Here is a 26,929-nt window from a genome sequence, read left to right on the forward strand (position 1 = left end):
AACTTTAGAAAAGTTTTGTGTTAGAAAATGTACAGACATATAATTACATCAATATTTTCATCTGTGGGTGAAATGCACTGTAGGATGACAAAAAAACCATCGAACTCTACCTAGTGATACGGTCCAGTCCATTCAGTTTTCACCCTAGCATACATGATGTTTTAGCTTATCAATCTTTTCTTGGAGTGCCTCCATTTTCGTCCGAAGCCAGTCTGGAGGAGGAGACTTGTGGAGTAATAACTCGATTGCCTCCAAGGCCGCTGTTGCCGCTTGCAGTGCTGACCTGTACTCTTCTTCCAAGGGCAGCTCGTGACGGGCTCTTTTTGCAGAAGGCTGGCAAATGAGAAAAACAAGTAGTGCCACGATACCCATCCCAAAATGGTAAAAATAAAGAACTTTCCTTTTGGACTAAAGTAAAGCTTATAAGGATAAATTCTAAACCTGTAAAGTTGTATATGAAAATTTTATTCTAGTTATTGGTTCACAAGGGCAGAGGGGCACCCTCCCCCTGCAAGCGTCTGGAGAGAGATGTGAAGGCATTTTTGGTTTGTCACAGGGATTCAGGCTGCTACTACCATTAATGCTCAAGGTTGAAGGAAACTAAGTGCTGCCTTGTCCAGTAACTTCCAGTGAGTATTCTTTAGCCGTATAACCTGTCCTTACAAAAAAGCCCCAAATATGAATTTTCTAAATGCCTGCTGTTTTTCTTCTTAATGCTGAGCTTATAATGATGCTTTCGGAGCCAGTTGAGTAAACTGCCAGGGTTTCTAACATCACCGCACCAGGAAGGGGAGGGAGGATTGGGGCCGAGACAGTTTTTATAATCCCTGTCTTCCTAAAGAAGGTCATAACGTGTAAATTCTTGAGGGCTTATTTATACTACTGATATATTTAACTTTACAGATGTAAGGCATAAAAGTTCACGTCTTAAAAACAAGTTAGTTTTTTTTTAATGAGAACTGTAACTTAAATTTACCATTATGAATTACAGTTTCAAATATACTATTACTGCTCAAAACAATTTTGAATATCCTTAGAGGTATCAGATTTCTGCCTTTTAATAGGTAGATGTGATTTCTAGACAGCGCCAAAAACTCTTAGGCTGATTTGATGAATGAGGCAAAGGATCAAAGTAAACATTTTGGAAGGTAAGTTAATTGGTTTTCTTCTGTGGTTCAGAAACTACTGCATTTGTAGCGTCACTGGTAAGAAGACATAACTTTCCCAAAGGTTACTACAAATAATTGACAGTTACGTTAAAAGAGTATATTTTGTATGATGTTTAAAACTTTTTTTGTAGACCCTCCTCTGTTCTATGTGTTGATAACCTTTCAGGAAGAAGAAATGTGATTTTTAAAAGAGTAGCTACCATAAAACAATTTTACATGTCTAGATCTGTTTATTTTGATATTCAGTATGAGGCCAAGAACCATGCTAGTTTCTGTTTTACCAGTAAGCAATAAGGTAGAATTTCTTTTTTTTTTTTTTTTTTTTTTGCGGTACATGGGCCTCTCACTGTTGTGGCCTCTCCCGTTGCGGAGCACAGGCCCCGGACGCGCAGGCTCAGCGGCCATGGCTCACGGGCCCAGCCGCTCTGCGGCATGGGGGATCTTCCCGGACCGGGGCACGAACCCGTGTGCCCTGCATCGGCAGGCGGACTCTCAACCACTGCGCCACCAGGGAGGCCCAATAAGGTAGAATTTCTTATTAAAGCTTGATCCACACTGAAAAGCAGTCCATACCTGTACAGATGACTTCTTTGCTTCTTCTACAGTAACTTTAGCAAAGGGCTCCCAGAAGGTACCTTTTTCCTGTTTGACACGTTCCACTCTGGCAGCTGCAGTTTCGTCTACAAACCCCGTCTGCCAGAGACCATGAAAAACCAAGCAAACATCAACATTAGCATTCTCTGCTCAATATTAAAATGGTGTGATATTCAGAAGGTGAAAAGGCCTGCGTGTTTAAGTGCCGGATGTTAAACTGTTCTGGTTTAGCCTGTGAACTAAGCAAATTTTAGAAGTTGGAGTCATCTGTAAATGTATCCTCAGTGTAATTTGGGTGAAATTATTCTACAGTGTTCTCCTTCCCTACAGAAAAATGATAGTCTGCTAGCCTTTACTGAATAGGGTGAGAAATTGTTAAAAGCAACATGTGCACACACTTACTTACCATCCAGCTTATATGTAATATATGCATATATAAAAATAATAAGAGACACAGCCCAGTTCAATAATGAGATTATATTAAAAAATTAAGTACTTAAGTATAATTCACTTTCTCCTAGCATTCTAAATTTGTGGCTTAACTATTCTATGAGTGCTTCAATTAACCTTTAACTTACACCCTACCACTATCTCCATATAAGTTTCAAAGCATGCACAAATATGGGAGCCATATGATTCAGCAGTTGGGTCACTATTTGGAAAAGCCATGACTAAATTACAGTAGTGAACATGATCCTCACAGGCCTACGGTTCTACATGTGAATCTAATTATGATGAGGAACGGGCGAGGGGTCCTCATTCTTCATCTCACTGCCTGAATGATCAATGCAACAGTATCCCAAACTACAGGCAGAGCGACTCCAAGGTGTTTTATTTCTGACTTGTAATGAGGTCCCAACTGCTTAATAATAATGTGGGTCACCACTGTGTTAAGCACTGTGAAAAACTGGAGCTAACAAAGATATTCAACTTGGTTATATAAAAAAAAAAGTAACATGATAAAGAAAAAAATATGTGCCACTACTATTTTGATTCTATATAAATAAAATACCTTCTCCAGAAAAGATACAACTTTCTTCTTTGTTTCTTCAGAACTGAGACATTGTGGAACTATCTCTTCATGATTTGTTCCCTATTAAAAGATTTGACAAAACTAATTTCAATATATTTCAACAACTTGCAAAGACAAGTACATGAGTCTTAAGAGCTACCTTAATTAAAAATGCATTTTAAAAGAAAATACTCAGTGCCAGAGGATACTCAAAAGATAATAAGCTCATAGTTACTTCAGGATGCCTTAGGATAATTAATACAATATTCTGCACAAGTGTGGAGCTGTAAGCTGTAATGACTTCTGCCCAGTCATCCCAACATCTCTGGGCCCCCTTATGGCCACAGGCACGCTGCACTACAGTGGGTAAAAGTAACCCAAGGGCAGGGTCACCTTCTGTACAGAACCAAGCTAACAGGTCTGTGTTCATCAAACTCTAGCTAGCCCCTGTGACAGGTGGAGACGAAATGTATTCTCAATCGACCCCAAAATAGTGTCTTAGTACACCTGGTCTGAATGCCTGTTCTGATTGTTACTACTCATAGGACCTTAGGAAAGTCACCTCACTTCTCTGGGCCTCATTTTTAGGTCCTGTAAAATAGATGACTGGTAATATATCCTCCAGCAGAAAATTTTATGACTGAGATACAAAAGCAGCTCAATAAATGGTTTTGGAATGTTTTGGAATATCTGAGATACTAAATTATTTTAGAGGTCACTGTGATACACTGGCCGTCTAATTACCTCAGCAAACTGAGTAAACGCCTCCAAGGAATGTTGTTCTAGTAGCCAATTCCTGTCAGCTAGCAGTAAGGCAAAAACAGAAGATAGGTGGGGCAGAATTTTGTCCTAAAAAGAAAACCAAACCTTATTAAATAGAGGAAAACCTCAGCAGAGTACACTGATTATTCTAACGTCAAATTTCCATAATTCTGTCCCAGTGAACACGTGTTAAGACATGTTAAGTCATGTCACTCTTTTGCTCACATCCTTCCAGTAGCTTCCCGTTTCCCTCAGAGTAAAAACCAAAGTCCTCACCGCAGCCCGCAAAGCCCTACTGCCTCTGCATTAGCTCTCCTGTCAGGCGTGCTCCCACCTCGGGGACTTCCACTGACTATTTCCCCTGCTCTGGAAATGCCTTCCCCAGATCCCCGGCTTGGCTTGCTCTCTCAGCTTCAGGTTTTACCCACATGTCACTGTGGTGAGGACTCCAGTGATGAAGTTCGATTTAAGACTCTGGCCCCCCAACATACACATTCTTTCTTCCCCTTCCCTGCTTTATTTCTCTCCGTAGCACTCACCACCATTTAGTACACTACAGATATCCCCACTTTATTAGTCTGTTGCCTCACAACAGGCTGAGAGTGAGTATTTATTAGTTTCATTCATTACTGAACCCCCAGTGATTAAAATAGTGCCTGACACATAGCAAGAACTCAGTTTTTTCTTGAATGAATAAATGAATCAATTTCATCATGTGGTTTCAAATGCCTCTCATATGCTGATGAATCCCCAAAATTTCTTCACACCTTAACTTCACTCCTGGGAATGTGTAAGGTAATGTCTGCTAATGAAACATTTGTTCCATAGGTTCTGGGCCCATTAGGGTCAGTAGTTACACACTAATGAAGCAGCATTTTTGAATACATTCTTTTTATGCTAAAAAAAGGATAGCTCAAATCCAAGTATCTTTGAATACTTTTGTCCAGAGAGTTGAAAAGAAGCTGGCGAGTACACACTTATCTCATGAGACACCTTACGTGATGAAAACAAATGGTATGGTATTGTTTACCTGTGAACAAGAGAGCCCTTTAGAAACTAACCAGTTCAATTTTTGGTTTCAAAGGTTTTAATCAACATGTACTGAGATAATGTCCATCCATCATGTTTTTGCTCAAGTTAACGTAAGAAGTTCTCATCACTGAACTCTTTATAGTATAATATCTCCCGTGGAGGTGGGAAAAAAAGGTCAACTGTCTAGAATTGTTGTTTTGACCACAGACAGTAATAAGAAAGAAAAAACTCAATTTAGGAGGAAGACCTCCTTTTTGCTGTGAAGCATGTCTTAAAGTTCAGTAGAAGTGTATTGCCAGGCCTTTACAGTTTTATAAATAAATATCCATTTGTCAACTCTATGTATACTTTGCAACATTTTCAAAAATATCGTCTTAAAAAACAAACAGGCTGCCTTTCAGGGATATAAAACCAAGAGAATAACGTTTATAAATCACCCCATTTCCTCATTATACACCATTCCCTAGAAGACATAAATATGTTTTCCTTCCTCAGGAACTTTGTGTGCTAGAGCCCGACTAGAATAAATCTCACACCATAGCCAACCCTATAAATTATTTGTATGTCAACATATATTTTTCTAAAAGTAAATAAAATGAGTTCTATTTTGACAGTCACCCTCTCTTCACAAAATATATTTTTCCCCCAATTTTCTTTGTCAACAATCCACAGAATTTCAGAAATTAAAGCCTGAAAATCCATCAGTAATTCTTAGAGATTTTGTTAACATGGGAACAAAAGAATTAAGAGAGTATTACCTGGATGGCTTGAGGTATAAAAAGTTTTCCCAGGGAAGACAGAAAATCAAGAACTGCCAAACGAACATGGTCAGGAGGCTCTGATTTGAGTAGTGAGGTCTGCAAAGTTATTACCTAAAGGCACAAAGACCAAAGAACAGTTATAAATGAAAACAAATGCTTTGTAGAGCCATGACTAAGATTTTGATGGGTATGTAGGAGGGGAAACAAAACCAAACCCAGGACAGTCGAACACTCCGCAAAGCCTACACTTCACAGGTGGAATTTGAATAAAACAAAATGACTGAGTCCGTCATTACCACATCAGTCCTACCAACCACTGTAAAAAAATGAAAAATCCATGTGTTTCTGAAAAATGATATACCAGTGCTCTTCTTTTAAATCTTCAAAAATTATTTTGTATTTTAAATTCTAGAGAGAGAAGTTCATTATTTAAAACATGGGTTGGCCAACTTTCTGTAAAGGGGCAGATGGTAAATATTTTAGGCTTTGCAGGCAACACATGTTGCCTGTTAAATATATATACATACATACACACACACACACACATTTTTTTTAACCTTTAAAAATGTAAAAATCATCCTTAGCACTTGTGCTGAAAACAGAAGGGCAGAATCTAGCCAGGAGGCCACAGTTTGCCAACCCTTGGTTTAAAGGAGCACTGAGCTAGTCTATAAAGGAGGCAGTATCTAAATGAACAATTTACTTATGTTGAAATTTTAAAATGTTATTTGGAGTTTTTGAAGGTAGGCAAAATTATTTACATCAAAACAATCACTATTTAATTTTTCAAAAAAATATTAGAATCTTCAGAATCAACATAATTTGAGTCAACTCTTTTACTATATTCTCATTCTCTGTAATTACACGTAATGGTAATTTAAAATATACCTAATTAGTAAACATTTGTTAGTGCTAAGTTCTTCACGTGCACAACCAGAAACCAGAGCTACTAAAAGCGAAGTGTTGCTAGTCTCACTCTGCAATATGCTGTGACAGGGTATTACTACTTCTGTCATCCTCCTAAATAGGAAAGGTTAGCTTTACCTCGGGACAGTGTTTGTTTCTTAAGTGACTGTAAGCTGAAGCCACTCTTGAATTTGGGGATCAAGTCTGTCCAGTACGGACTCATTCCAAAGCCTCAAATCACTTCAGGTAAGATGAAGGCCTTCTCCGTTTTTCCCTCTCTCCGTCGCTTAGAACCTCCAAAACGAGGCATACCTGAGGCAACACCACATGGATCCCCCAGTGACCCCTGTTCTGCCACGCAAGCTGGGGGCCAGAGAGAAAATTCAGTAGTGCTCCTCCTCACTCATTTTATTTCTTCAAAGAAACAATGAGGATTATCCTTAACTCCAAGGTGGTTATATTCCACACTCCCACAGCTGCTGGCATGCCTTTGAAAATGCTATGAATGCAGGGTTCAAACGTAAACTATGACTCCTAACCTCAGGGATTTTTCCTGAGCAGTTAACAGCAACAATGAAAAAGGTCTGACTACTCAGCATCAAGGAGATAGAGAAGAACAGATAACTTGCTCACTATTCTTACCTGACTTATCAGCTGAGGATCTAGAGTTTGAATGAAAAATCCCAGCAGTGGAAGTAAAAGGCAGAGTGTCTGTTGAACATAAGGTTGACCTGTTACCTTAAATAAGAAGCACAAAATAATTTTGGTGAAAATTTTCAATTACATGAGAATAGCAACCTTTGCATTTATTACATATGCTAAGCACTTTATTACCTTATAACTTATTCCTTATAACTGTGAGATAGGTATTATCACTTTAATAAGAAAAAGGGGCAGAAAGGTTAAATAATTTGCTCTAGATCACAGAGCTAGGAAAAAGCAGAGCCATGTTTCAAACCAAGATTTAACTCAGATGGGGATCTAACTACTTTTATCTGTCACTGAAAAAGCTTGCTTATTCCTTAGTCTTCTTAAAATTCCATTTCTCCTCTCCATAACTGTTGTTTCTATCATGATACTGAAAGCTATATCACCAAGAGAGGTCCTCAGTGAATATTTATTGAATGATTTGTAAGGATCAGAGAAAAGTACTCATTGCAGTCAAAATGCTGCAGTAGTGAAATCTGACCTTATACCTAAACTTTAATGATAAAACATCATCTGCAAAACCATTTCTATTATTTCCCAAGTGTGAATGTTGCCTTCAGCTTCCATTGACCGGGACAACCAGAGGTCACACATTTATTTCAACTTAAATGCCATATTTAGATATTTAACTAAATACGATTTCTAAACTACAATGATCTGTGGAACATACATCATTCTAATTCTAGCCTGGTCATCACTTGGCTTTCTGGCTTTTCTGGAAAAGAGTAATACAAATTAGCCACATCCATTTACTTGCCCCTTCCACCTTTAAGCCACATCACTCTCCATTGCCCAAAAGATTTTATAAAAAGACCCTGGAATAACAAACAAGCTCTACCAACCAAAGACAGAAGAAAACAATAGAAGAGATTTTTTTAAAAAATAGGATCAAACTGGTCTTGAAAATAGTTAGCTAGAACATCACTTTCATTTCAGTAGGTTCTAGTTTTACTAATATAATTCTATCACACTTTTTTTTTTAATTAATTAATTTTTGTCTGTGTTGGGTCTTCGTTTCTGTGCGAGGGCTTTCTCCAGTTGCGGCGAGCGGGGGCTACTCCTCATCGCAGTACGCCGGCCTCTCACTGTTGTGGCCTCTCCCATTGCGGAGCACAGGCTCCGGACGCGCAGGCTCAGTAGTTGTGGCTCACGGGCCTAGCCGCTCCGCGGCATGTGTGATCTCCCGGGACCGGGGCACGAACCCGTGTCCCCTGCATTGGCAGGCGGATTCTTAACCCCTGCGCCACCAGGGAAGCCCTATCACACTCTTAAATACAACTGGCTGAAAGAGTACAAGTAGGTATTTTAAGTTCTAATCGCAAGTTCTACCAAGAACCTAAAGAAATTACATACATTTTACTGTACAGGGAAATTTCAGTATTATTCTTTTTTCAATATTTTATTTGTTCTTCAGGGAAATGATTAGTTGTTTTCCTTACCAGTTTAATGTTTAAAAGAGCCCAAAGCTGACTCCCAACTTCCTTAACTGCAGTTTGCTGTCCCATATCCAGAGCTTCACTAGCAGAATTACATACAGCAAGCAGAGCAGAGAGCACTGTGTTCTAAAGGGGAGACAGGGAAAGGACCTGAGTTTAGATACCAGTCTAAAGGAGCTGGAACCCAATTACCTGGAGGTTTTGAGTTACTTACAACTCTTCATAAAAACCCATGTAGAATTATATTTCTAAGACCCAAAACTATCTCTTCAGCGATTTCTTTAATATATGTATATTTTGCTAAAACTAACTTTCCTTATACACAGAAACATTTGCTTCATTTTTCTAAATAAAGAAACTTTTTTTCCTTTTAGGTTGAAAATTTAACAAAATGGAAACACCATCATATTTTAATAGGTTTGATACAAATGGCCAGTATGGTCAAGCTAATTTATAATCTTCATCAACTAAAAATTTTATTTTTTTACATTATGTACTTAGCAGTCTTTTAAAGTTACCAGATTATTGTTGCTGCTGTTTTATAAACTTTAAAATTTTTCAGCAACACTGCATTCAATAAACAAATATAGTACTTAAGTACACTATCTAGAATTTGAAACTAAAGACAATTTTCCCTGGATTCGCTCTTATCTATATATCACATCTCTCTCTGACTGGCCAGGAATGGGGTTGGTTTGGGCGTGGTAACAATCAGTAACCTTGCCTTTCATCCATTATACGTCAACAACCACACTTAATTTTATGTAATTACCATATAGCTTTTATGATTTACTTATTTCCTCTTACAAATAAGCATGTTAAATGACCTGCTGAACTAAAGTTTTGGTCATAGAGCAAAGATCTGCTGAATTTTAGAAAATAGGTGCTTTTATTTTATCTAATACAAAAGACTTTTTGTCTTTACTATAGAAATCTGTGCACAATAACTGCAAAACCTGAACAAGTTCACCTACTCCTAACTAGGTAATTAATAGTTTTCCCAAAATAAAGGCACATAAAAATTTATATTTCCTTTCAATGTATGTAAATGTTTTCAATTATCTTGATGATTATGGTCAAGTGCCATTATGTAACAGAGTATCAGAACATTTACACTCAGTATAGAAATATGTCCTGAGAAAACCCTGAACTCATAATTTAAAGCTGCAAATAGGTCCTCATCCCCTTGAATGCCCTGTATTCATCCTTGCTTGATTCTTCTCTACTTATCACAAACTGATATATATATATTATGAATATATATATTTATTACTTCTCTGTCCACAGCTAAGCTAGAATGTAAGTCCATGAAAGCAGGAATTTTTGTTTGTTTTGTTCCCTGATATATCTCCAATGCCTAAAACAGAGCTTGGCACATATGAGCATTCAAAATATGAATGAATGAATCAAAGAATGAGCAAATAAACACTTAACTCATGTACTATATTCAGTTTTTTAAATTGTATTTTTCTTTACTTACAGATGAATTTCTTTTTTATTCCATTATTTTAAGAGGGAGCATTCTAAATAGAAAGGTACATAAAAGCTCTGAAGATGTTTGCATAAAATGAGGGTTGTACATCAAATAGAAGAATCATGTCCGCCTAATCCAGAGATATGTCAGCAAAAATACTACAAATAAAGTATTTCATAGTGTGTTTCATGTTGTTCCAATGTGTGTTGAGCTACAGACACTCTTCCCCCCTAACATTTACATCAATCAAGATAATAGTAGTTTCTCAAAGACTTTTACAATGTAGAAATCTGAACCTCTTGCTAGATTCTAACCTGAGGGCACAAACTGTCTGTCTTTTTAACAATACATCCCCAGTAACTGAGCTTAATAAACAGCTACTGAATGAACCAAGGCTATCAAAATTATCTTACCAGAGACTCAAGTTCTCCCAACGTGCGACTGCTGCTTAGCCACTTCCTGCACTGTGCAGTGCCTGATCTGCTGACCTCAAGTGCAGTTTGTTTCCTAAGCTCAGCAGGTAATGCCTGAAAGGAAATATATTGCCACAGAAGCAGATTTTCTGCTTCTTTTGGAGAAAATTTCTGGATAAACTCCACCTGAAACAAATTGTTAAAGAAACAAAAGTAACATAAAACAGTCTAGTGAATGGATACACCAAAGCTAAGTATTAGCTTCCATATTTAATATTTTTAAGAAGTTCTGAACTGAATAGCAGTATCACAGGTACCAGACCAAGGTAGCTTAAATGAACACACATTTTAGGGCTTCCCTGGTGGCGCAGTGGTTGAGAGTCCGCCTGCCGATGCAGGGGACGCGGGTTCGTGCCCCGGTCCGGGAAGATCCCACATGTCGCGGAGCGGCTGGGCCCATGAGCCATGGCTGCTGAGCCTGCGCGTCCAGAGCCTGTGCTCTGCAACGGGAGAGGCCACAGCAGTGAGAGGCCCGCGTACCGCAAAAAAAAAAAAAAAAAAAAAAAAAGAACACACATTTTAGCCGTTACTCTTACTGTTGCTGCATTTGTTCCCAAAATGAAAAACACAGGTTAAGTGGAGCACGATATAAATGCATTAAGAAATGTTAAATAATGTATTTCATTATTAGTCACATCAGCTATTTTACATGCTCCTACCCAATAATTCTATTTTTTCCTAAGAATTTTTATACTCATCACCTTGCACAGCTCAGTCAAAAGTAATATTCCAAAATATGCCAATGAGATTGATTTAGCCAACTTTTGTGGCTTACTACTCAGCTGATTATCATAGAGAACTTAAAGAAGCAAAGGTCATAGGTTCAGTTTTCCAATGGGCTAACCGCCAGCTGTTCTACTTTAGACAACATATGAAACTCATTCACAAGTGTTCAGGATAGTATGGTTGGCAAATCCATTCTACCACTGAAATAATTCAAAGTGCTTGCCAGGTTAATAGGAAAGCAGTACTGTTTTAAAACGTGTTGTCAACAGACTAGATAAAAATGGAAAACAAAAGTTCTAAAAAAAAAGTTAAAATATTCAATTAGTTTCTGGTGGAAAAACAGCAAAAACTGGTGCACTTACTAATTTAGGTATTCTCTAACTAGGAATATTAATGTAGTTTTTTAGAAGAATAATTCAATTTACAACCAAAATCTACTTGTTGAATGAAATTTTTCCTACATCAAAAATGAAAAAAAAACCCACTATATTAAATTTGACCGAGAAACTCTTCTACGTTAAATATTATATTTATATTTGAATTTTATTTTGTTTAGAGAAAATATTTAGCTGTCAAAACAAGGGAAAAATCATGTGGCTATCTTTTGGGATAGCTGATAAAGCCAGAAAAATGGATCCCTTCATGAGCTATGTGTCTATTATAATAAGCAGCTTTATTCATGAAACCAAACTGCACCAGGAAAGCCAAGAGAATTGTGCCAACTAATAAACATCTGTTCAAACAAGACCTTTCTTTATAATAATGAAGTCCAGTGAGTGACTGAGTTCCCTTCCCAAAATAGAACTATAAATAATAACATCCTGGACAGTATTAAAGGGTAGGTGTTGCCAAGATTTGTTACATACAAAGCCTGATTGATTGATTTACTATTCTGAGTTTGAAAACCTTGGCCTCAACACAATTTCCAAGATTTAAAACTGCGAGTGCTGACAGTTTACAAGGAATGAAGCATAAGGGGATGATGCGCAGAGCATTATGACTTCCCTCCTTAACACTAAGAGAAAAGATACACCAGTGGACTTAAAATGCAAATATATAAAGTAATCTTTCCTTTACATAAATATGGTAGAACAACTAATGTGCTTAAATCAGGCATATTATATCCTTTCCCCTCAGGTAACCTCCTGGGACTTTTCCTTGTTTCTCTAAAACAGGAATATTGTTAATTTTACACACTAAAAGAGCAATAGGATATGCAATTACTCCCCATATTGAAACAGTGGATACATCTTAATCACCTTATATACTTGCATTCCACCCCCCAAATTATTATCTATCACAGACACCATACTTTTTAAAGTAAAACACCACTATACTGAGATTAACTATTTTCATTTATGTTAATGCTGCATCATAGATCCAAAATCTGGGTTTTTATTTCACTATCGAAAAAGACACCATCATGTATGCAAAAGAATTGAATAATTATTTCCAGCTTCACTGCCTGCCCCTCCTTTTCCCCTAGCGTGTGCTCTCTCACCTTTGCTCTCTATTCCTGCCCACTCCCTCCCAGTTCACCCTTCCTTTAGCATGAATCTCAAATGCCACCATCTCCAACAGCTTCGCCATTCCTACCTGTTCCCACACCACACGTCCCCAATAAACACCCAACAAAACCTGATTTGCACCTCAGTCTTGACACTCATCACGTACTACCTTTTATTATGAGTTTTTATAAATTTAATTTCTACTAGGTTATATGTTCCTTGAGATGTCATGATATAGTGCAGTGGAGTCCAAGTTTTTTATTTTAAGCAACAAAACACTATTAAAAATTTGTGAGCAAGCTTTGTATGTCTAAATAAAAGCAGATTTCCTAGGGTAAAAGGGAGTAAGGAGGCAGAATCAACAGCCCACAAACAGAGGAGGCCCCTGAAGTAGCTGCAGGAAGACTGAAAAGAATACTGGAGCTGTGGAAAGAGCACAGATGTGCGAGCAAGGCAGATCTGATCTGAATCCCAGCTCAGTCATTTATTATGTTTGAGTTTGGGGTAGTTCTTTAATTTCCCTGAGTTATTATTTCTTCATCTGTAAAATGGACATAATATCATCATCTATCCCACAAGGCTAATGTAAGGACTAAAAGAATTGAAGTGCCTAGTACAAAGCCTGGTCCATATTTCAGTCTCAAAAAATACAGGTGTCCTCCCTGCCTAATTTAAGAAGAGGGATCAAGTCTTAAGAGAAAAGGAAAAAGAGCTGAACATGACAGAAGAACTAACACTTGTTAAATGCTCACTTGATGTATAATATATATACATTCTCTATCTCCTCCAGTTTCACAACTGCCATCTGAGTAATAGTATTTCAATTTTAGGATTAACTAACTCTCCCAAGGACTCTCAGAACAGGGATTCAAATTCAGGTTTGTCCCTTAATTTTTAGTACAGTAACGACCACAGCAGGAAAAATCAGTATTTGATAACTGAAGGAAAAAATTAAAAGTAACCCCTCATTTATCTATAACCTACATATCTGATAGCTGCAATTATTTGGAAAAATTTAGAAAACTGAGAAGTTTGTAAGAGATCTGTAAACATAGAGTTTATCTATAACAAAGCTTCTAGAACTCAGGGCTAATTCATTCTGAGTTGTATTATCCTAAAAATTAAAATTTCACAACCCTGGGAAAAGGATCTTATTCCCATTTTGTAAGTGAGAAAATTGAGGATCTCTTCCAGACCCCACTTCTTCAGGAAGGGTCTCCCAGTTAACAGGGCTTCTAGGAAGAACAGTGTACTGGAAACCAGGAGTAAGACATTTGATAGAGGAGAGAAAGGTATTAAAATTCTAAGAGATCTGGAGCAGACAACTCTTGAGGAGTTCTGGAGGGAAGAACAGCAACCCTAACATGTTTTCTAGAGGGCTGTGAGGTGGGCCTGGTATGCTTTTTGCCTTGGAGACACCGGTAAGTAAGAGAGCAAGGAGGTCAGCGTGGTTCCTCTGGTGCCTGGCCAACCTCTCTCAGGCAGGAAAGCAGGCATGGGCTTGGGGTAAACACTCTAGTCAGAAATAACTCCCAGCATTTATTGAGCATCCTCTAAGCCTGGTACTATGCTAAGTGTTTTGTATATATTATCTCTAAAGTCCTTACAAAATATTTCAAAATGGTTACACATATCTGTCACTTTGTAGACAGGGAAATGGTTTCAGATAGGATGACGTGCCAAGGCACCAAGGCCTGTAACCCCCTTCACTAACCCAGTGTTTCCCCAGCTTGTATCCATGTCAGAATCATGTAGGAATTTAATAATAACAATAACAACAACAAGTTAATGAGCCTCACCTCACAGCCACTACTCTATACCCACTCCATTCACAGGTTTAGGTCCCGGAACCTGTATTTTTTAAAAAGCTCCCATAGGAGATCCAAACTGACTAGTCCAAGGGACTATGCAAGGCTACACAGGTTCCTGTAACTGTAGAATCTCCTGTCACAGCAGAGTTTGTTTTCCTCACAGTAGCAAACAACTAAGGCTCATCATACTTTGTTTTCCCCAAAAAGTTCAACTTATTTACTTAAAAAAAAAAAAGGTATCATTATCATTAAGAGCATAATTAATATTCTAGTTCTTCAAAATAAGTTAAAAGGGGCAGAGGCTATAGAACCACTTCATTTCAAGTATCTTAAATTGATGAGAAACAAGGAGAAGGAAGACAGAATTACCAATAGAATGATTATCTGTAACTTGCAGCAAAGACATTAGTAAGGACTCTTTCCTTGACCAAACTTAAGTCAGGCTTTTCTTAGCCCTCCTCTCAAGTAGCCTTTGACCTCCAGCTTGTGTCCATCTTTTTTGGGCCTGCATCATCCAGTTTTAGCAAGAATCCTGCTAAGTCAATTTAGAAAAAATCCCTCACCCTTGGTATCTCATCATCCTGGTCTGTGTTCAGCAAGAATCCTGTCAAGCCAGAATCACCCCGACTCCTGATGCTTCTTCTTAGTAATTTTTATCCACTGACCCCCACCCTGCTCCTTGATTACAGATCCACACTGGTTTATGCTGTATTCAGAAATAAGCCCAGTTCTACACTGAAGTCTCTTTGCTCCTATTGCAACAGCTCCGAATAAAATCTGTTTCTGTCACTTTAACTACTGTATAGCTCTGGCTTTTCTTTAACATCAAAATCTAAACACACCTAAAAGCAATAACCAAAGCAATGAAGACATTAAAAATTTATGTTCAGATCATGTCAGCATTTAAAGGTAGAACAAATGGGGGTCAAAAAGCCTTCCAAAGTATCTGGATCCAATTCTCCTCGGGTGCTCAAAGACAGTGACACAGATGGGATCCTTGCCTGCTGGGGTGGGGTCATGAAGAAGAAGAGGCGCCTCAATAGTACTGATAGGCTGGTGAGCTGATGACATTCTCCAGGGCAAGATTTTATCTGGGAAAGGCAGGAGAGAGAGGAGAGATTGACTGACTTAAAATCATAGCTTTTACAAGCTTTTATATGCCAAAATAGTAACAGCAGCTCTTTCTGGGAAATAACCTGGGTAATTTTAATTTTTAATTTGGAGCTTTTCTTTATTTAATTTTTTCCCTTCCATGAACCTAGATTACTTTTATAATGAGAAAACAATTTTGATATTACTTAAAAACAATACTTTGGTATTTCTATTTCTAATTACCATTTTGATTATAACTTGATATGTTAATTCCCCTGCTCAAAGATAATTCATGGAATTTTTTTAGATCTAAGCACAGAAGTGCAGAGGTAAATCTCTATAAGATGGAAGCTTCATTAAAAGATTTTATAAATTCCTATCATAATGTACTAGGAGAGCTTTTATTTAAAGTAGATATAATACACAAAACATAAAAATCACTCTTTGTTTTGTGCAAGATGTGTTGAGGATTTAGTAAAGTAGGTAAGTGCTCCAGACCATTAGCCATGGAGATACAGATGTCAGGCTGTCTGGTTATCATACACCTCACTGGATTTAGTCTACAATATCCTTATAAGGTAAACCAAGAAATATATGACACAGTGACTCTACTAAAAGACAAAAGACACATGGACCCACATAAGATCTTTATCAAAGGCCAGGGACAAAGAAAAACAAAACAAATAGGTCATGACCATCTTATTCGGAACATAAATATCTTGGAATTTAAAAGCAAAAAAAGACCAACATTGAAAAGATTAACATAAGTTGTCATTAAATAGTTTTCTCTTTGTATCCATTCACAAAGCATCACTTCTTTTTTTCTTTAAATTTTTACTGGAGTATAGTTGCTTTACATTGTTGTGTTAGTTTCTACTGTACAGCAAAGTGATTCAGCTATATGTATATCCTGTCTTTTTTGGATTTCCTTCCCATTGAGGTCACCGCAAAGCACTGAGTAGGGTTCCCTGTGCTATACAGTAGGTTCTCATTAGTTACCTATTTTAAACATAGTATCAAGTGTATATATATCAATCCCCATCTCCCAATTCATCCCCCCACCCCTTGGTATCCATACGTTTGTTCTCTACGTCTGTGTTTTTACTTCTGCACAAAGCATTACTTCTTTTTCCAAAAGGCATCGATCACTATCACATTTAGTCCCTCTCAGAAAGAGATGCAACAAAATCAAGAGTCAGATTTTCTAAGTTATTTCAGAGAGGGGGGTTGGGGGGGGAGAGAGAAAGGTGGGAGGAGACAGTAAGAAGAACTCTTGGTCATCAACATTAAAGCTAACTAACTCCTATTTTCTACTTTACATTCAATTTTAAATTTATCCTCAATCAACCTAGTCTTTCTTTCCCAGATCAATGAAACTCCATAAAATTTTGAAAATTTCCCCAGTGTTACACTCTTTCTCGTACATCTTTCTCAAAGCATCAGCATTAATGAAGGGCAAAGAAACTGTCAAAAGAATTTAGCTACCATGCTATTTCTCCTTTTGATATTCACTTTAAGATATCATATCCCCAAAGGAAGTGCAAGGAAAGTGGGTGCTTTAGGCCTTATAATTCTACTCACCAGATGAGCCACTATGGTGACATGGTGGGCACAGAGTTCAGCAGTCCCATATCTGTGATTTAAAGAGAAAGCAATCTTCATACAATTATTTATACAATTATTCAGAAAAGCAAGGAGATGACTTCCATAAAGCACTAAATATTCTAAACTGCAGTTATTCCGTGGCCAAGGAATATCATAATATACAAAACTACCTAAGTAATAGGTTCTATTGACTTGAACCAAAGAAAGGAAAGAGGGAATTCAGTCTCTAATTTAGTGCTATGATATGAAATCAAACCATTTTGGGGGGCTGTTAAAGGATTATCAAGACAGAATTTTTCTATAAACTTACAAGTATGAAGTCATTTACTGTCAATCACTACTGTAAATCAATCCAAACCCTAAAAAAAGTAAGTACGTTGTACCGAGCAAGGAAGCTCCATGCGTCCATAGCTAGCAAAGAGGTGATCAGGTTGGCACTAAGCACAGCATTCAACAGAGCAGTGTCCTAATGAAAAACACAAAGCTACGATAAATTATCATGAGTATTACATTTCTCAAAATAAAACAACAAAATACTATCACAATCCAAAAAACAACAGATCCTCAGTAGGAAAGCTCTACTTTCTAGTATCTGAAAGAACCTATGTTGCCATTCCCTCAACATTTATTGAGCACTTACTACACGTTAAGCATTGTGCTGGGCTACAGAGATTCAAAAGTGGTTTTCAATGTGGTACCTCAATCACAAGGCTCCACATAAATTCTCTATGTAGGCTGAAATTTTGAAAACAATATATACAATACACACGCCTATACTTTCGTTTCTGCCTTAAACCATTCAAATACGATATTTAATATGTGCTGAATATTATTCATTGTATAATATCTTAAATGATACTGATCCTTAAGTAAATTCTAATAATGTTTTTCCTAAAATTTTATCAACATCTTTTCTAATCCAATTACACTAAAAAAAAAATCCACGTTAAGCCTAGGATCTATCTATAGGAGACCTGATACTACATACCATTTACTTCTTTTCTTTTTATGAAACTGAATTAGGTGAAATTCTACCCATTTTTCCTCTTCTCACACTGTCTTTCCATACCTTCCCACCCAAAATGTTTCCTCAAATATTTTAGCTAAATATTACATCTGAATACTATAGGACTCTAGGATTACCATTTCCTAGGAGCCAGCTGAATTAAAGGGTAAAATGTGCAAGCTGAGGGAATGACATTCAAAAATAAATACACATTTACTACCCCACACTTTCTTCTCTATCTGAATCACAATTTCAATGAAAAGAAAGCAAAAGTGCAATCTCGGCTTAGCCCAGCAAGTAACAAACTTACCAGTTCAGGGAACAGTGAGGGATGAAGGGAAGCAATAAATGTACACAGATGAACACAAACATGCTGGTACAAGGTGACGGCAACCTCGGTGTGCCCTTTACTCTTTACTTCCTGTAAATGAATAGGCAGAGACAGTTCACCAGAACACTGCTCAAAACTGGAGAAAATGGCTTTGAGTAGAGACATCCTGCAGGGAAATTGAGAACATTGAGCCCAAGATTATTAACATTTAACAATTAGCAGGTGTAATAATATGACATACAGAGGTTTATCTTAGTTAGCAAAGCCAAATGTCTCAAGATGTATATATCAACAGTTTCCAATATGTGTGAATATGTATCCGTAAAAATAAAATATAGTTAGGAAAATCCCTTAAAGGAGAAGAATTTTCATATATATCTTCTATCATTTACCAAGTGTTTAATCATAATACAGAACTATACAAAGTCTAAGACAAAATTCATCAAGGAACTTGAAACTTAAATAGCTAAGCTAGGTATCATATATAAAATAGAAACTAGGTATTATCATTCAGATAGGGAGGGGTTGTTTTAGGATTTAAATGATTTAAGAATTCTTTATAGAGGATTTAAATAACAAATTAAAAATAGGCAAACTATAATAGGTAAAGAAGACAAAGCCTGAGTATAAGGTAGACAGGAATCCCCAGTCTGACAGGAGCAAGGTATATGTGTAGAAAATGAGTGACATGATAAGGAGCAAAAGTAGATGATGAAAACAGAATGGGTGGGTTTTAAATGCAAAGCTGGGGAGCTGGGATATTATGCTTTAGTTACTGAGCAGGAGAATAGGAAGCTCAGAGCTGGGGTGTAAGGAGACTAACTGGTAGTGGTACACAGGATGCCACTAAAGGATAGGACAAAAAACTAGAGTACAACAATAACCCAGGAGGTAAGAAACTAGAGCCTGGTGTTGGCAAGGAAGAGGAATACAAGTGAAATTTCCCAGGAAATAACTTATAGTGTCTAATCACTCTATTTAACAGAGCTCATTTTTAAATGTTACTAACTATATCTAGTCTGCTACACTCAATGTTTATAACACTATTAGCAATACCTTCTAAAAGAGTGAACAAAATTAAATTATTTTCCGTGCCTATCGTAGATTTATGTATTTTTTATTTTAATTAAGTAGCAATATGCATGAGGTCTACACAGTAACTATTAATTAGAATATGTGACATAACAAAGAACTTAATTTCAAGGTCATTGCAAACAAATAGGGCATTCTAAACCATCGTAATGTGATTGGATATCAACAACACGTTTACTACCTGGTTGTAGCTTCTGAGACCTGGGTCTCTGTGCACCACAGGGTCTGCACGTCCTCAGGCTGAGAGGGCAGCTCATCCATGATGACAACCAGCAGTAGACACTGTGGAAACTGTAGTTCACAGGGCAGCTCTTAAGGTGGTAAAATTAAGTTACAACAAATTAGTAAACACATACTCTACATACTTTCAGCAGAAATCTGATTGTAATATATAAAAAAATTAGAGGCATAATTTTTAAAAAGCAGAAATATGTTCCAAGAAAAAAAAGTAGAAGAAATTTTAAATAAAATTTTTAAAACTTAAAAAAAGGATGACTGGGACTTCCCTGGTGGTGCAGTGGTTAAGAATCCTCCTGCCAATGCAGGGGACACAGGTTTGAGCCCTGGTCCGGGAAGATCCCACATGCCGCAGAGCAACTAAGCCCGTGGACCACAACTACTGAGCCTGTGCACCACAACTACTGAGCCTGTGCTCTAGAGCTCGTGAGCCACAACTACTGAGCCCGTGTGCCACAACTACTGAAGCCTGTGCATCCTAGAACCCGTGAGAAACCTGCACACCGCAATGAAGAGTAGACCCCGCTCAACGCAACTAGAGAAAGCCTGTGCACAGCAATGAAGACCCAACGCAGCCAAAAATAAAATAAATAAAGAAAGAAAGAAACAGGATAACTGTATAAGAGAAAATTACCCTGTCTCTAACATGTAATAATTAATAAGAGATGATTTAACACTAAATCTGTTTTGAAATTTACCTAATTCACTGTCCAAAACCACTTCCACGAAAGGTTGGAATTTGAGAAGCTGACTGACAAGTGGATCCAGTGCGACCAGGAAAGCACCTGCTATTTCCTCCTGTTGTGCTTTAGAAATCCCAGCAGCGTACAGGCTTGGAGGAAACTTACTGGGAAGGGAGGGAAAAAACTCATTCATTAATAACTATTTTCGAATTTTAGGTAGAGGTAAGTACTGATGTTCTTCCAGCAGTGAAAATATATTTAAAAATTAAGTAGCATGTGTTTTATAGAACAAAATTCAAAGTACTGAACTGATACCATAATTCTATGAAGAACCTCTGAACTAAATAACATGGCTATAATTCTATAAAAGTTTATAATCTTAAAGAAAATGCTGGTATGGCTTTGATGCATTTTAATACATTGTTCACAATGATATTCTTAAAAAATACTATAAAAATATGAATCAAATAACTAGTAAAAGCATGTAAAAAAGATATTTCTGATAAATTCTGGGGTAATTACTTCTATTGAAAGTTATTTTAAAATAGGTAAAATGCTGAATTTACTAGAATAATAGTTTCTCAGAAGCAAGAGTTTTATAAGAACAAACTGTATACTAACACTGAGGGAGATGCAAAGAATTTCATGGAAAATGTCTCAGTAACTGAGGTTTAAACTAAACTTCGATCAAAACCTATGTGAAATAAGATAGGTATTCAGTATTTTTGCCATGTTATTTTAACTGTGGCAAACTTGATAGTACATGAGAAAACCCTGTCTAGCAGGGGATGACAGCATTTAAAAGAAAGCACTTAATATAAACACTTGAGGCCTTTGTAGTGTGATGGAAGAAGCACCAGTCTGTCAATTACTAGTTATGTGACTTTGGTTCATTCATTCGACCTCCCTGAGCCTCACTTTCTTCACTTGTAACAGTGATTCAGAGTTGTGAGGACTAAATTATAAGTGAAGTTATAAGGTGAAAGACATATAAAATACAACAAAAGTAAGGAAACTCCACAGATTTGAACTACAGCTACTGAACATCAAAGCAAGTATGTGTTTTTCAATCAAATGATACATTTTAAAATTAATTTATTTGACAAATGTTTATAAAGTGCCTATGTATATGCCATGTACCTTTCTAGGAGTGTGTGATATAGTAGTAAACAGAATATACAAAGTTACTGCCTTTACGGAGTGTATACTCTAATGAAGGGGAGAAGTTAACAAGTAAGTAAGTAAATACACAATATAGTAGATGTTAGTAAGTGCTAAGGTGGACAGGAAATTCCATTGAATTTCTATGTAAAATTCTATTGAATTCTGTTTGAATGTGGGTCATTTGAGAGTTTGTGCAGAGAAGTCATATGATCTAATTTATGTTTTATCACTCACTTCGGCTACTGTATGGAGAACAGACCAGAGCAAGGCAAGGGTGTAAACACAGACAGTAGATAAGATGTTCTTTTGAAAAAATGCAGGCAAGAAAATAATAGTGGATGAGATTGAATGGTAGCCGTTTACGTGGTGAGAAGTGGCTGGATTCTCTTTATACACACTGCACATACATATTTATACTGAAGGTGATACTGACAGAATTTGCTAATGGACTAGATGAGGGGTATGAGAATAAGACAAACATCAAAGATGACAGGAAGGTTTTTTGGCCTGATCAATTTGAAGAACCAAATTACCACTTAAACTGAAATGAGGAAGCTACAAGAGGAGCAGATTTTGGGGGGTTGGGGAGTGGGGGATAGATGAAATGGGTTGGAATCAGGAGTTTGGTTTGCGTCAATTTAAGTACAGATGTCCTGATTGGCAGTTAGACATTAAAGGGGAGAGACATAAATTTAAAGTCTTGAGACTAAATGACCATAGAGGAGAGGAGAGGCCTGTAGACGGAGTGCTGGGGCACACCCAACTTAAAGTAGATGGAGAGATGGGGAGGAACCTGCTGAGGAGGAAGAGGTGTCTTGGAAGCCAACAGAAGAAAGAGTCCAAATGAAAGGGTTAAGTGCTGCTGACAGGTTACGTAAGATGAAGCCTAAAACTGCCCACTAGATGTAGCAACATGGAGTCACTGATGACCTTGACAAGAGCTGTTTTGATGAAGTAGTGGAATAGAAAGCCTGACGGGAGGAGCTTCAAAAAAGAAAGTAGAGACAGTGGTAAAGACAACTCTTTCTAAACACATGCAGAAAAATGGGAAGGTGTTTATTTGGAGGAGGATGTAGAGTTGAGAGATTTTGTTTTATATTGTTCTTAAGATGGGAAAAATAACAGCATGTTGGTATACTCATGAGAATGACTGAGAAAGCAGGGAAGAATGATGATGCAAGAGGGAAAAGGAACAACTGCTAAAGTAAGGTCCTTGAGCATGTGAGAGAGGGTGAAATCCAATGAATGAATAGACGCTGGCCTTAGATAGGCACACAGACAGTTCACTCATGGGACAAGCAAATATATGGGCCTAGATACAGAGAGAATAGTTGATGTGTCAGAAGGAGAATATGGAAGCTCTCTTTCAATTGCTTCCACTTTTCTCAGTGACACACACAGTGAGGACATCGACAATGAGAAATGGGGAGGTGGTGCTGGAGATTTAGGATGTTTGAAGAGGGAGAGGTATGAAAAGTTGTCTGAGAGACTAAATGGATTAAGGAAGTATAAGAGGGTTGCTGACGAATGAGCTGACAGAGTCTTTTAGTGTCAAATCAAGGGCTCTTCTGAGGTTACTATCAATTTTAGATGTCATTTAGCCCTCATCTAAATTATGACACCCTTTCTGTAACTCACTTTTTTTCTGGGATGGAGTCAACTACTACTTGAACTAAATCTCATAGAAGTAAAATAAAAATTAAGAAAGATAAAAAACGGTATGCTGATACAAAATGTATGCACGTATATATAACCTCTTTTTTTTTTCCTTTGGTATTTATCATCATACCAATATTCATCACTTGGATGTAAAGTACTAGTTAAGAATATAAAGATAAGTAAAACTCATATGCAACCTATTCCTTAAAAGCTTCCATGTCCATTAATTTTAAGCAAGCAGATAAAAACTCACTAAAACATTAAGAAAAAATTACTGTGATATTTTATTTTTAAATGATATACATTAATGTTTGCATGGCTCAAATGGCTCTATTACATTTTAATGGTCATACAGCAGTCTTCTTACCTGTGTACCTGAAGATAAAGCTGGTGCAATATACAGCAAGAATCAGACAGGAAAGGAAGAAATTCCTAAAAATAAAGCAACTCTATTCACTCTTTATACACAATGTGCTTTGCTAAAATAGATCCTCTCATCAAAGGCATGCAAAATAAAATAAAATCCCAGATGTGCTACATAGGGAAAAAAATTTTCTTGCATGAGGATAAAAAGGGGGATGAGGGGCTTCCCTGGTGGTGCAGTGGTTGAGAGTCTGCCTGCCAATGCAGGGGACAGGGGTTCGTGCCCTGGTCTGGGAAGATCCCACATGCCGTGGAGCGGCTGGGCCCGTGAGCCATGGCCGCTGAGCCTGCGCGTCCGGAGCCTGTGCTCCGCAACGGGAGAGGCCACAGCAGTGAGAGGCCCGCGTACAGCAAAAAAAAAAAAAAAGGGGGGGGGATGAGGCTAAAAGCACCTAAAATTCTTTACTGTTAAAGCTATCAACACAACCACAATTAGGAGCTATCATTTACTGAATATCTCCAAGTGCTCAGTAGACATGTAGTGACTTTACATACATTATTTTAGTCCTCTCAAAAATATTATGACATATTACTGTCCCCATTTTATAGACTAGAAAGCTGAAGCTAAGGTATCAAGCAACCTGAGACCATAGCTAAAAACCAGTAGGGCTGGGATTCAAGTACAGTTGTGACTGCTCTATCCATTATGGTTATGCTATCTCTTAGAATGTCAGAGAAATAGTTTTAATTGTATTATATGATATAGAAAACAAGCTGATAGTTAATTATTTAAAAAATTTAAATTCCCCTGAAAGAAAAGAATTGATTTAAAAATGGAATAATTAGGCACAATTTTGCCTCCTAACAACTCCGGCAAATATCAGATGGGTAACTGCTCAACAAGTGCCACTGGCGCCAGGACCCTCCCACCCTGTACCTCTGCCCCTGAAATACACACCCTGCGAGCTGTAGGCAACCCGGTGTTAGAGCAGCCAACTACAGTAAGTGGTAGTGGCCCCGAAGGATGAACTCGAACAGCACACCCACAAGGATGGCAATGCGTCAGTAGCCAGTGAGCCTGCCATGGAATTCTAACTAATAAACAGTCATCAGAGATCCTTATCTTTTCCTCAGAAAGGAGGAAGACAAGGTCAAAAACAAATTCGACATGGACAATAGTTTTGCTTTCTTCTTTTAGTTACAAACATTTATTACTATTGGTATCTCTTTCACTGGCTGCTATAAGTATTCTCTCCTCTTCTTTCCAAATAATCTGCCTTGACAGCTTATCTATTCTATTCATATATCTTCAACAATCACTATGCTATCCTGATGACTCCCAAATAGTCAGATCTTCTTAAAATTATCATACAGTTTGAACATTTAAACTTTAACAACCTAATTTAGAAATATGGTAGAAATAATTTATAAACAGTATTTAAAGGCAAATTGAACTATCTTCCGAAAACTGATCTGTGCTTATAGAAATAATTTTGTTTATGCTTACAGAAATAAGTTTTTCAGAAAATTGAATAAAACTAGTAACAATATGGACTTCCCTGGTGGCGCAGTGGTTAAGAATCTGCCTGCCAATGCAGGGGACACAGGTTCAAGCCCTGGTCCAGAAAGATCCCACGTGCCGCAGAGCAACTAAGCCTGTGCGCCACAACTACTGAGCCTGTGCTCTACAGCCCACAAGCCACAACTACTGAGCCCGTGAGCTACAACTACTGAGCCCACGTGCCACAACGACTAAAGCCTGTGCACCCTAGAGCCCACGTATCACAACTACTGAGCCCATGCACCGCAACTACTGAAGCCCGCGTGCTCTAGGGCCTGTGTGACGCAACTACTGAGCCTGCGTGCTGCAACTGCTGAAGCTGACGTGCCTAGAGCCTGTTCTCCACAACAAGAGAAGCCACCACAATGAGAAGCCCACGCACTGCAACAAAGAGTAGCCCCTGCTCACCGCAACTAGAGGAAGCCCATGCACAGCAATGAAGACCCAATGCAGCCAAAAATAATAAATAAATAAATCTTTAAAAAAAATTAAAAAAAACAAATCTAGTAACAATATGATGGTAGCAACTTAAATGATATAACAGATGCTCAATATTTAACAATTAACAATATAAAACCAAAAACCCTACAAAATATACTCTTGACTAAATAACTTCAAAAGATTGTTTTTGGCAGGAATAATAAAAACAGGATAACTTACAATGTATTGTAGATTTCACACTCACGCATTATTAAAAAAAAATAAGCCTTACCTTAGTATAGTGCAAGAGGGAGTTGGCAAAGAAACGACACAATTTGAGTGTTTTCTGAAATAATCTGCAGTCAGTATTATCCTGTTCCAAAAAAGGAAATAAGAAAGCATAATGAATAGGAAAAGAATATTAAATTAGCTAAACTTGTAAATGAGACAATATTTTCTAAAATGATCTCTTAATAAACAGTGTAAACATTTTCCATAAAAAAGTAATTCTTCTCTGAGTTGTTAGAAGCAATACAAACACACACCAAATGATAAAGATATGTCAAAAAATTAAACTCTACATCACTGAAAAGAAATCTTAATCTATAACAGCAAAAGAGGTGATCATTTTTGATTGATCTGAAAGTGAAAGAAACTTTTAATACCTTATTGTTCTTTGCTATATGGGAATCAGTAGATGGTCAAAAGAAAAGGTCTTACAAACAAATAAAAGAATCAGATATGAAAGAAAACAGGTAAGACATGAGAAGGCAATTCACAGAAAATACAAATATCCAATAAACTAAAATTGAAAAACTCTAAATTACAACCTAATTACATATCTTTTGAAGGGGGAGGGGAGAAGACTATTTGATTAGCAAAGATTTAAGACTGATAATATCCCAGAGTTGAGGAAGTGTAGTAGTAAGCACTTTATTTTAACATTCATGGGAGCATAAAATAATACACTCTTTGCATTATTATTAAAAGCTAGAGTGTTATAAATTCCTTGACCCAGTAGCAATCCCACTTTTGGAAATAAATCCTATAGAAATACCAGCACAGGTATGCAATGCAATCTTTCTTATATAATGAAAATGGAAATAAATCCAGAATCCATCAACTGGAGAATGGTTAAATAAATTCAAGGTATAAAATTGGATGATGGGGCTTCCCTGGTGGCGCAGTGGTTGGGAGTCCGCCTGCCGATGCAGGGGACACGGGTTCGTGCCCTGGTCCGGGAAGATCCCACATGCCGCACAGTGGCTGGGCCAATGAGCCGTGGCCGCTAAGTCTGCGTGTCCGGAGCCTGTGCTCCGCAACGGGAGAGGCCACAACAGTGGG

The 26,929-nt window shown here is 37.5% G+C and overlaps 1 protein-coding gene across 2 annotated transcripts in view; it reads right to left on the bottom strand.

Annotated features, from left to right (window-relative positions):
• FIRRM (FIGNL1 interacting regulator of recombination and mitosis) overlaps positions 1–26,929 on the bottom strand; it is a 52,465-nt gene continuing 25,536 nt past the window's right edge. The window contains exons 9-24 of one of the 2 annotated variants that reach the window (XM_082613508.1): positions 25,878–25,958; positions 23,609–23,673; positions 20,434–20,582; positions 19,680–19,809; positions 18,386–18,572; positions 17,453–17,535; positions 17,046–17,097; positions 15,374–15,463; positions 10,268–10,453; positions 8,384–8,506; positions 6,879–6,974; positions 5,328–5,441; positions 3,520–3,624; positions 2,776–2,856; positions 1,743–1,862; positions 1–333 (exon numbers count right to left, since the gene is read on the bottom strand). In XM_082613508.1, coding sequence (XP_082469634.1) covers positions 145–333; positions 1,743–1,862; positions 2,776–2,856; positions 3,520–3,624; positions 5,328–5,441; positions 6,879–6,974; positions 8,384–8,506; positions 10,268–10,453; positions 15,374–15,463; positions 17,046–17,097; positions 17,453–17,535; positions 18,386–18,572; positions 19,680–19,809; positions 20,434–20,582; positions 23,609–23,673; positions 25,878–25,958 — 1,851 coding nt within the window. In that variant the 3' untranslated portion in view covers positions 1–144. The remainder of the gene's footprint in view (positions 334–1,742; positions 1,863–2,775; positions 2,857–3,519; positions 3,625–5,327; positions 5,442–6,878; positions 6,975–8,383; positions 8,507–10,267; positions 10,454–15,373; positions 15,464–17,045; positions 17,098–17,452; positions 17,536–18,385; positions 18,573–19,679; positions 19,810–20,433; positions 20,583–23,608; positions 23,674–25,877; positions 25,959–26,929) is intronic. The other variant, XM_082613509.1, reaches the window with a different exon arrangement.

The sequence above is a fragment of the Mesoplodon mirus genome (assembly GCF_964341445.2).
Source record: "Mesoplodon mirus genome assembly, chromosome: 3".
In the NCBI taxonomy this organism is placed as follows: Eukaryota; Metazoa; Chordata; class Mammalia; order Artiodactyla; family Ziphiidae; genus Mesoplodon; species Mesoplodon mirus.